At 38.5% G+C, this 12106-nt stretch overlaps 1 protein-coding gene across 1 annotated transcript in view; it reads right to left on the minus strand.

The window, feature by feature from the left end:
- The window catches only part of MGAM2 (maltase-glucoamylase 2 (putative)), a 94038-nt gene that overhangs the window by 37072 nt on the left and 44860 nt on the right, over positions 1-12106 (minus strand). Inside the window, exons 23-30 of the mRNA XM_082691721.1 lie at positions 11953-11996; positions 8280-8447; positions 6942-7097; positions 5586-5807; positions 3441-3595; positions 2252-2420; positions 617-713; positions 62-174 (exon numbers count right to left, since the gene is read on the minus strand). Of these exons, the coding sequence (XP_082547847.1) occupies positions 62-174; positions 617-713; positions 2252-2420; positions 3441-3595; positions 5586-5807; positions 6942-7097; positions 8280-8447; positions 11953-11996 (1124 nt within the window). The remainder of the gene's footprint in view (positions 1-61; positions 175-616; positions 714-2251; positions 2421-3440; positions 3596-5585; positions 5808-6941; positions 7098-8279; positions 8448-11952; positions 11997-12106) is intronic.

Consider the following 12106-nt stretch of genomic DNA (forward strand, 5'->3'; position numbering starts at 1 on the left):
AGAACATGGTAATAACCAATAAACATTTGATTGTTTATCAATGCATAGAGTGAATTCTAACCTCAGTGTATTGTTGAGTTACAAGTTCAGGGGTTGGCCCCAAAACCATATAAAAGTCCAAAATCCCTCCTGTGGTGCGGTATGTCAGGGCAGGAGTGGGCTGGAATGACACATCTGTTTAAAAAAAAAAGAAAAAAAAAAAAGACGACAAGGAGTCCTTGGAGCTATACATCCCCTACATAGGAAATCGGCCCTAAAATGTACTCTTTACTTTCTCTCTTCCTTTCATGCCCTCCTTCCCTGGAAGGCTTTCTCTTATGCTGTGGAATAGGTGGATTTTCAGGTCCTCAAACATAATCTTAATCTCAACATCTTGTATCGCTCTGTGAAAGGAAGTTAAACTGTCACAGTAAAAGGTCTTGCAATTTAGTCAAAATTTTACTGCTAACACCTGGCCTAAAGCTCTTCAAAAATCTGGAAGGAAGGAAGGAAGAAAGGAAGGAATGAAGGAAGGAAGGACGGACTTGCCCTTGAATCTCTCTATTTCTACTGGTATTCCAGATCTCAGGAAAGTAGCCACAGCTGGTTATGTGCAGGAAACGTGCCTCTGTCTTACCCATGGCATTGCTGTTTAGCAGGAGCACCCCATGGGCACTTCCATCCTCCTCCAGTGCCATGTAGTAGGGGTGGACGCCATAGGAATTCTTCTTGTACTGGGAGAGTTGTGGGGAACAGTAGGCAGTAATCAAAAACAGAAATATCCAAAAAGTTGTTTCTACATCATAACACAAATAGCAAGCTCCTATTCAATATTGAAGATTCACCACAATGTCATGTTCTTTATGAAACCTTTCTTTCCACCGCAAACAAAAAAATCAAGTGCCCTCCCCCTCCATGCCCTCCTCATTTATTACTACATAATTCTCTCATAGCACAGATTATATTAATATAATTATATTACATATATTATATACATATATGTGTAATATGTATATATTATATGTATATATACATGTATATATATGTATATATTACACATATGTATATACATGTATAATACATATGTAATATGTATTATATTATACACATATTATATATGTATATATATTATATATTATATGTATATATAAATATATATTTATATATCTATATTTATAAATATATAAATATATTTAATAATATTTATATTTTTATTTAATATTTTATTTTATAATATAATATTATATTTTATTTAATATTTATTTATATTTAATAATATCTATATGTTTATATAAATATACATAAATATATTTATAAAATTCATATATATTTATATATACATATAATATATACATGTTACACATATATGTATATACATATATAATACATATATAATATGTGATAAGAACATGGTAATGTATTATAATATAATACATATAATATTATATATGTATTATATTATAATATATATTATATATATATACATATATATGTATGTATATATACATACCGGTGTTAGTGGTAAAATTTTGACTAAATTGCAAGACCTTTTACTGTGACAGTTTAACTTCCTTTCACAGAGCGATACAAGATGTTGAGATTAAGATTATGTTTGGGGAACCTGCAAATCCACCTATTCCACAGCATAAGAAAAAACCTTCCAGGGAAGGAGGGCATGAAAGGAAGAGAGAAAGTAAAGAGTACATTTTAGGGCAGATTTCCTATCTAGGGGATGTATAGCTCCAATTATATGTATATTATATATACATATTACACATATATGTATATACATATATAATACATATATAATATGCATTATATTATACATATATTATATATGTACATATAATATACATATAATATATATACATATATAATACATACATATATAATACATGTAAAATATATATTATATATATATAAATTATATATATATTATATATATAATATATATATAAATTATATATAAATATATAATATATATATAAAATTATATATAAAATTATATATAAAATGGACAGCATTTTTTAAATAAGACATGTACCTGACACATAGAATATACTAAAGAAAAGTTTACAAAGTAAAATCCAGAGTCCACAGGAAAAACATGTGTTAGGGACAGAAGGAGCATAACCTGTGGCCTATTTTGTCTGAGAACAGAATTTGTCAGCACAGGGTGAAGCTCATTAATCGGCACTCTACACGTACATATGGATTAAGATAAATTTATACGGAGAGAAACTGATCGATAGTCTTTTTCTTTTGTGCTTACTGCTGGGGGCTCATCACGAGCAAACATTCCCCACGTGGTCCAGCTCATATTTCTTCTGAAAGCTGTGTGCTCCGTCTCCCCAAAGCCATAGATGTACTGAGAGGGGAGGCGAGTAGAAATGGAGAGGAACATGTCGTTGAAGGTGAAGCCAGGCAGCTGAGAATCCCAACTGTAACACAAAAGCATATGTCCACATTGCCCTGATCATGGGCAGAGTAAGCAGGGGGCCTGTTTGGGAATTCTAGTGGCTTCTGAAGCCTTCTAAAGAATGCACAGCTGGAAGCAGACTCAAATACTGTGAAACGACATAGCTCATAACAAAGGCCATGACTCACTGCCAATGTTCTGCATTTGCCTTTTTATTCTGTGGTCTACCAGTCTGAGAACTCCTTTTCTGGGCCATGGGCTCCCTGAAGGCGTCGACTATGTCTCACTCATCTCTTTATCCCAGTGATCATTGGAGAACCGGTTTGAATACATGTATGAATCAATAAGCAAGGTCTAATCACGTTTCCCAAAAGAAAAGGGGGAAGCTCTTTGCATGAGTTCTCTAGATTGGTCAAAGGACTTCTTAGCAAAGAAGGCAACTGACCAAAGTTAGACACTCAGTCAAAGAGAGACAAAGGCTGTTTACATGTGCGCACAGAGGTGATGGTTTTTACTTGGAAAGGGAACTTCAGCCCAAGGCAAAATCCTTCACTTCATTCCATTTAGCAGCAAGACAAGGGATGAGAAATGACAGCTCTTTTAACATTTAACATTGGGAAAAGACTGTAAGTCTACAGCGCTGATAAAAGCAAAGATTGTAAGAAGCTGTTTCTCTTTCCTTAGAAAACTTTCCCTCTCTCCCAAGTCTTCTGTTATTTTGTCATGAGGCTACATAGAGCTGATTTCTATCCTTGGTCATGCTTACTAAAAAGAGTTTTCTGTTCTACTCAACAAGAACAATGAGTAGTACATGCATTTTTCTTTTTTCTGAATCGAGCAACACTTATTTTAAGCCTTTGATTAATTTTTCTTGTTGAGTTAGTGACTAGGAGAAAATGGAGTAACAGATCTACTCCCTGTTTAACACACACATACACATACTTACATTGTTCTCTGAGATTAATACTTTATGTGCATTAATTAGAACTATCATAATTAGGCCCAGAACCACTTTAATGAGAACCAAATAAATAGTGCTTACATCACAGTGCCAGAGCTTTTTCTTCGAATCTGGATCCCAAAAGGATTGTTTTGAATCTTGACGTCATACAGACGGTCTTCAGCGGAGCCAACTGGAGAGGGAGGGGTGTTCAGAGGCACGGGGACCTCGTACCTTTTGTTCGTGGAATCAAAGATCTAACAAGAAGAGAGAAGGAAACTTTCTATGGTATAATCTTCGACCTAAACTCTCTCTTGCCGCTTCATATCATTCAGTTCCCATGTTTTCTGGCCAGTTTGAATCACATTGGGAGGCATCAAATATCCCAAAGCAAATGGATGTGATTTGCTACCTACAATGCCCAATATGGATCCCGAACTCCCAAATGCCTCAGAAACACCTATTCATAAGCAGGGAGGGCACTTCCTCTAAAGAATTTATGAATTCAGTATATAGAATTTCACAGATAGAATGTGTGTTTGTGTGTGTGTGTGTGTGTGTGTGTGTTTATGAGCACATGAATATGTATGGGCACATAATAATGTAAGATTATGTTTGGGCATGTATGTGTATGTCAGAAATTAGAGAACTGAGTTTTTATATGTACTCAGATCTTACTGTTTGTGCTTTCAGATGCTTAAGACAAGTTTGGTCCATAGTCCTGCTTCTTAAAATTGTGTTTCTCAGACCCCGGTGACTCGTCAGAAATGCAAAGTCTCAGGTCACCCTCTCCTTCATTTTCTGAATCTGAATCTTTATTTTCACAAGATCCCCAGAGTGATTCATCCCACATATTGTGAAAAACAATGCTTAGAGCTGAGTTGTCCAAGGTGACATGGGGTGAGACCCCATGACTCCCCTGAATTCAAGGCTGATCTCCTGAACTCAGGAAACTCCTAGAAGTTTCTGCCTAATTGTAACTTTATCTTTTAGAAACTAACTATGGGATTTCTGGACCAGGAAAAGAAACATTTGAGGAGAGGTCTGTGTAGATGAATCAGAAAGTGCAGGCACAGTTACCTCAGCTTCATTATAATGTTAAAACCCCCTTCTGATATTCCTCCCAAACCCTAACAGAAGGAGCCGGCTTACCCCTGTTGGGGAGTCACCGGCTTTGAAAATCATTCCCTGAAATGTCCTTGTTGTAAACATAAAGATGACCTTGAGAGGCAGCTCCACCTGCTGTAGTCTTTGTCTCTAACTCACCCAGCAGTGGACCCACCAGACACTTATGGCCGTTAAATGCTCGAAAGGTGCTAATCTGAATTGAGACTTCTTATAAGTGTAAACTATACACCAAATTTTGAAGAGTTAGTATGATTAAAAGATTCTAGGGGTGCCTAGGTGGCTCAGTTGTTAAATGTCTGCCATCGGCTCAGGTCATGATCCTACGGTCCTGAGATCAAGCCCCGAATTCGCCTCCCTGCTCCACAGGAAGTCTGCTTCACCCTCTCCTGCTTGTGTTCCCTCTCTATCAAATAAATAAATAAAATCTTTTTAAAAAATAGATTCTAAAATAGCTCAATAACTGTATTTGGATTACATGGTAAGATAATATTTCAGCATGTTGGTTAAATAAAATCTTATTAAAATGAATTACATTTGATTTTTTTTCAAATACATCCTTAGGAGTGTGGCTATTAGGAAATATATGTGGTTCACATTGTACTTCCCTCAGAGCAGAGCTGTGGGTCTCAAAGTGTGGCCCCTTGACCCACCTCAGCATCAGAATCATGTGGAAACATGTTAGGGATGCAGACTCTCAGACTGGGAACTCTAGGGCAGAGGCCCAGCCATCTGAGCTTTAACATCTGAACTTTAATTTAACAAGAATTGTGGGTGATTCTGGAGCTTTCTGAAGTTAAGAGCCACTGTGATAGAAATAATTCTAACACTGGAAGTGAGTTAATGCCACTCGTGTGAATTTCCCATGGAGCAGACACATTTTTCACAGGGCTAAGGGAGGGATCCTTTAAGGACACTTAATGACTGAGCGCTTGGCAGTGCAGAACATTCACAATCCCGGTGGGTCCAAGATCACATCCTGGACTGGTACCTCTCTGGGCCATGGTGCCTTTGTCCATTAAATGATGGATTTGGACCAACAGTGTGTCAATGACTTTCATCCACATGGAGCTGTAAGAACTCTGTGTTGAGAATCAAAACCTGCACCACCTTGGAGATTACCTTGAACTGCAGCATGTACTCTGTGTGGTAGATCACGCTCAATTGGAGGAAGCTGATTGTCGCAGAGAGAGAGCCAGAGGCAGTGGCTGCTCGGGTTGATTCAGGGGCCCCCAGGTGGGCAAGTTTTGTGGTGATGCCCGTAGGCAGGTACTGAATGTTACTGGCGGCATAACTAGGGATGGTGTCGTAGTAACAGGTGGGCACGTCAGGAACAGTTGTGCTCTGGAACAAGAGAAGAAATTCCCCATCAGCCTCTAGCATCACACTTCGAGGGTCTGATTTCTAGAGAAGCTGGTTCACGCAAACTAAGTCTCTTACACCATGCCCAATATTATGGCTTTAATTATGTTCCTCCCAAAGATGTGAAGTCTTACCCTGGTATCTGTGAAAGTGACCTTATTTGGAAATAGAGTCTTTACAGATGATCAGATTCAATGAGATCATTAGGATCAGTCTAATGCGATATGACCAGTGTCCTTATTAAAAGGGGAAATTTAGACACAGAGACAGACCTGCACTCAGTGAGATGCCCATGTGAGGATGAAGGCAGAGACTGGGGTAATGTTTTTATAAACGAAGCAAGACCAAAGAGTGCCAGAGAACCACCAGAACCTGGGAGAAAAGCATGGGACAGAGTCTCCCTTCATTTCCTTAGAAGGAACCAACACTGCTGACAGCTTGATCTCAGACTTCTAGCTCCCAGAACGCTCACATAACAGATTTCTGTTGTTCTAAGTCACCTAGTTTGTGGCACTTTGTTACGACAAATGTACCAGCAAATGAATATATCCATTTAAAAAACACATGCTCTTTGGCTTCCTCTCCTGGGTAGGCAGGTAAGGGTAAGCAGGAAGCCTGATCTGGAGACTAGAATCCTCAGGCAGGGTTCTACTCCTGGTGTCCTCATTGCTGCCATTGTGACCTTGAGGTAATCTCTCTGACTTTCATTCTATATATCAAATGAAGAGAAAAAGTCTTACCAACGTACCTTCTGCATGGACTCTCTAATAGATGAAAAAAAAAAAAAACCCTCACTTAAAATACTCAATACACAATGCATACCCAATGTATTGCTGCTGTGTTAAAAATAAAAGTGGGGCTTTAAATGCTGTGGTTGGAGGAAAGCCAGAGTGGCAGTAAGTGTTTTCTGATTCAGGATATCTGAGGAAAACACGGGTCTCCTCTCACCCAGAGCTGACAAAATAATTTTTCAGTTGACATCATGTCATTTTCTTTCTGAAGGATGATCGCTCTTTAACCCATCAACAGTTTGGAAGTGTTTTCTAAGTGTCTAATTATCCACAGGAAGTTTCTCCAACTTTTTGCTCACTGTGGTGGTGTGTTCCTGATCATTACCTCCCAAAGGCACCCCCGCTGCCGGCAACTCTCCTCAGACACCTTAGAATCCTCAGGGTAGCAGTTGAATTTCTCCAGGTCACTGACTGGAAGTTTCCATTCGATGGAGAAATTCTGACCAAGTGCCAGTCCCTTGAGATCACTGATCTTCACCATCTGGGGAAGGAGAAAGGAGGCTGCATGAAAAACAAGGTGAGGCTGAGACACCCAGCCAATGTCCTTCCCTGATGATCTGGAAGGGAAGCTAGCCCTTCGTCCAACACCACTTCATCATGGGATATTTGGAATATTATTTATTATCCTCTGCATCTTTCAACCTTCCTATCAGGAAAATGAACTTGGCTTATTCCTGACCTTTCTCACCTCATGGAGTCACTGTGAAATGTTGAATGGGAAGGGCTTTCATCATGTTAAGGATTACAGATCACAAGCAGGGCTCTCTGTAAGACTTGTTGCCCCCTGGGTGTGGTGCTCACATACTGTAATAACGATGCCAGTAATAACAATAGTTAAAACTTTATGGAGCGTTTATATGGGCCAAGCACTGTGATAACCACTTTAGATGCATCATCTCCACCAATCGTAGAAGGTAATCCTATGCTGCAACTAATATGGCTATCTTCATTTTACAAAGTAGAAAACTGAGGGTTAAAGAGGTTTAATGCTTTGCCCATGATCTCATAGCTAGGAGAAAGCAGAACTAGGGCTTGAACCCCATTCTGCCTCGTACAGAAACCAGGCTCTTATTTTTTGTAATCTTCATTGTCAAAATGGAAGGAGGCTGCCCTAAAAAATAGTGAATTTCCCAGCACTTGAAACAGTCAACTAACAGTTGGAACCTTTTGTTAAAGATTAGCTTGTAAGGGACTCATTCAGTAAGGGCAGAATTGGTTTATCCCTCGTGTTTTGTTCAACTCTCCTTCAGTGTAATGGTATAAAAGCAGTGTGTCAATTGTTTCTCAAAGAGAGTCTTTAACTTAAATGAGAGGACAAACGTGTAAATACTCTCCAGAACTAGGCCAATGTACTGAATCATATTTTCACTATATCACTTCTGGGATCAGCAGGTCTAGTTTTAAATCTGCCCAGAGAAGAACTGCCTTGCCTCAGAGTCCCAGCACCCACAGTCTTCTTCAGTGTTCTAATGCAAACAAAGCTCAGGAGTCCATATTTAGCACGCATAGTTTCTCCTGTAACTGCCCTATGGTACGGTAGACTTTGCAGCAAGCTAGCTGTCTCTGAACCTGCCCAAAGTGAAAAGAGCAAGGGAGAGCTGGCTATCAGTATCGTAGGCCCGGGCTTTTGACAAGGGCCCTGCAAGATGGAACAGTCGCCCACCTTTGATGAAACATTGTAGGCAACATTTGAAACGGAGGTGGCAGAATTACTATGTAAGACAGTAAAATCAGTAGGTTTCTTGTCCATTCCCAAGATTATGATATCTGTAAACATGAGGTTGTTAGGGTCCGTATAGTTATTATTTACAGTCTTTGCCTGTAGACGATTCTGGAAAGAAAGAAAAAAACAGAAAAACATCTGTTTAGAAACTAGGTACATCACCACATACCACTCAACATTTTTCTTTCTGACATCTGAGGTATGTTCTTTATCTCTGAAGTTCTAATTGGTGCCTGGTGATCAACCCCAGGAAATCTGCTAACCCAGACTCTTTCAACCTTCAATCTTTCAGTAACATTTCAGGTTTGTTTTGGCTCACTGGTTACTGATTGATTCCATCACTCAGAAAACATGTCCCTGACATCACAGAATTTCCAAGTGGACAAGATGGGTACTCTCTTTTTTTTTTTAATTACTTTTATTAACATATAATGTATTATTTGTCCCAGGGGTACAGGTCTGTGAATCATCAGTCTTACACATTTCAAAGCACTCAACATAACCCATATGTCCATAACCTCCCCCAATGTCCATAACCCAGCCACCCTAACCCTATCCCCCCCAATCCCTCAGCAACCCTCAGTTTGTTTTGTGAGATTAAGAGTTTCTTATAGTTTGTCTCTTTCCTGATCCCATCTTGCTTCATTTTTTCCCTCCCTACCCCCCACAACCCCTACTCTGCCTCTCAAATTCCTCATATCAGAGAGATCATATGATAATTATCTTCCTCTGATAGACTTATTTCACTTAGAATAATACCCTCTAGTTCCATCCATGTTGTTGCAAATGGCAAGATTTCATTCCTTTTGATGGCTGCACAGTATTCCATTATATATATATATATACATAATATACATATATATATATATGTATAATATACATAATACATATATATATATATATATATATATATATATATATATATATCACATCTTCTTTATCCATTCATCTGTTCATCTGTTGATGGACATCTAGGTTCTTTCCATAGTTGGCTATTGTGGACACTGCTACTATAAACATTCAGATAGATGTGTCCCTTTGGATCACTACATTTATATCTTTAGGGTAAATACCCAATAGTGCAATTGCTGGGTCATTTTCAACTTTTTGAGGAACCTCCATGTTGTTTTCCAGAGTGGCTGCACCAGCCTGCATTAAGATGGGTACTCTTAAATAAAAAGACACCAGCACACACACAGACCTATCGGCCCACAAAGATGAAGACACACACACACACACACACACACACACGAAGTACCTAAATACTTTCTTTTTCCTTTTAATGATGATGAGGATAGGAGCTAAAATTTATGAGTGTTTACTCTGTACCGGGCTTGGTGCTAAGTATCTCGTTCCATTCCAACAGCAAGCTATGAGCCTGAGCCCATTCTTGGGAAGACAGAAGCCCCGGGGAAGCAAACAACCTTCCCAGAGAATCACAGTTCAAAAGTGATGAAGTGGAGCTCTGACCAAGGTGGACTGAAGAAAAAAAGGGGGGGATGGGTACTTTGATGTTTAAAAAGATTAGGAAACCCACAAGCATGCCCAAGTGATTTTTTTTGCAAAGGCTCAAAAGTTATGTAGTAGAGAAAAGAGAGCCTTTTCAACAAATGATGCTGGGTGAGATGGCCATCCAGAGGCCAAAACTAAAATCTGTGTCTCAATCTCACATTGTTTATAAAAACTAACTCAAAGCAGATCACAGACTTAAATGTAAAAGGTACAACTAAAATTTTAGGAGAAAAATAGTCAAGAAATAGAAATAGAAATAGAAAAAGTCCTTACAGTGGACACGATAAAGCATGATCCATAAAAGAAATTAAAAAGATAAGTTAGGGAAAAAAAAGAAAAAAAAAGATAAGTTAGACACATCAAAATTTAAAACTTTTGCTTTGTGAAAAAATGAACAGACATGCCTACAGACTGATAGGAAATATTTACACACCACATATCCAAAAAGGAAGTCCTCTCTAGAACATATAAAGATCTCTCAAAACTGAACAGAAAAATCAGCCAGTCAATGAGAAAATAGGCAGAAGAACTGGGCAGACATTTAATCTAAGAGAATATAAATATACACAGATGGCAAATGAAAGGATGGTCAACATCATTAGACATAAAGAAATACAAATTGAAACCACAATAACAGGTCATTATACCCTTATCAAAAGAACTAAAATTAAAAAAAAATTATGACAACATATATGCTGGTTATGATACAGAGAAACTGGGTTGCTCGAACATTGCTGGTGGAAATGCAAAATGGTAGGGCCACTCTGAAAACCAGTTTGGCAGTTCCTCACAAAACTAAACATGTGATCACCGTAAGACCCAGCAACTGCACCGTTGGGTGTCAATCTCAGACAAATGGTAACCTGTCCATGAGTGTTCATAGCAGCTTTTTTTGTAATAGCCATGCCTGGAAATAACCATTTATTAAGTGAATTGTTTTTTTGTTTTTTTTTTTTAAAGATTTTATTTATTTATTTGACAGAGAGAAATCACAAGTAGATGGAGAGGCAGGCAGAGAGAGAGAGGGAAGCAGGCTCCCTGCTGAGCAGAGAGCCTGATATGGGGCTCGATCCCAGGACCCTGAGATCATGACCTGAGCCAAAGGCAGCGGCTTAACCCACTGAGCCACGCAAGCGCCCCTATTAAGTGAATTGTTAAACAGAAGGTAGACATATATATCTTGGAATGGTCCTCAGCAACAAAAAGGAATAGACTTTTAATATGCAATGCCTTGGATGAATTTTGAGAGAATTTTGCTGAGGGAAAAAAATGTCAGTTTCAAGCTTACATGCTGTATGATTCCATCTATATCAAATTCTTGAAAGGATAAGATGTTCCCATGAGGGGAACCTGGATAAAAGGGACAAGCAGAACTCTCTGTATTATTCCTTATAACTGCATGGGGCTCTATAATTATCTCAAAATAAAAAGGATAATTTATAAAACAATATCTGTTCTTATTCTTCATTCTTCTTTTCTTAAAAGAAAGGAAAGAGATATCCACAAAAGAAATCTCACACATGTACAATCAGACTTCAAAGAAAACCAAATTAGAATTCTCATATCCTCTGATAGCATTATTGCCTTTTCTTCCTCTTGATGCCTTTGGGAGAGAGAGAGATGAGCAAGCAATGATCTGTATCTTTCTGGCCATCCAAATTCTCAAACCCATCTTCCAACCTCTCAAAACCACCATTTAGTACCTATGCCAAGTTTTGGGGGCTGGAAAGGAAGACCATTATGGAAGAACCTCAAAAAGGCCCCATACCACTCATCATCCCTGCCCACATCTCACACATACTTGTACCCCATTCCCTCTGGCCAAGGACACATCCCAGAAGTCAGGACTCATCAAGCTCAGAGACAATGATTTTTTTTTTTTTTCTAGAAGAAAGAAAAGTTCTTCACTGGAGTTATACTGACTTAAGAGGCTTATATATCTAACATAGATTTAAAACTCTCTTTTTAACTCTAATCTTTTCTGGGGCCATCATGCGTACCATCCCTGTTCCATAGGACCAAGCATCGCAGCAAACCAAAAACTCAAAAAGCCATCACAGAAAAGAACATATACTGCATGTTCCTCAAAAACAGTACTTACAGAGCTGACAGAAAAATCATATAGAATATACTTCTTTTCAGCATCTAGAAGAGAGAGAGAAGTACCCATGATTATAGGAAGCAGAGGAGCTGCATGGTCACGCTTTTCTCTCCTTTTTCTCTGCTTATCCAGGTTCTGCCCTTTTTGCCAAACC

Source organism: Mustela nivalis (genome assembly GCF_964662115.1).
Source record: "Mustela nivalis genome assembly, chromosome: 12".
NCBI classification, from domain to species: domain Eukaryota; kingdom Metazoa; phylum Chordata; class Mammalia; order Carnivora; family Mustelidae; genus Mustela; species Mustela nivalis.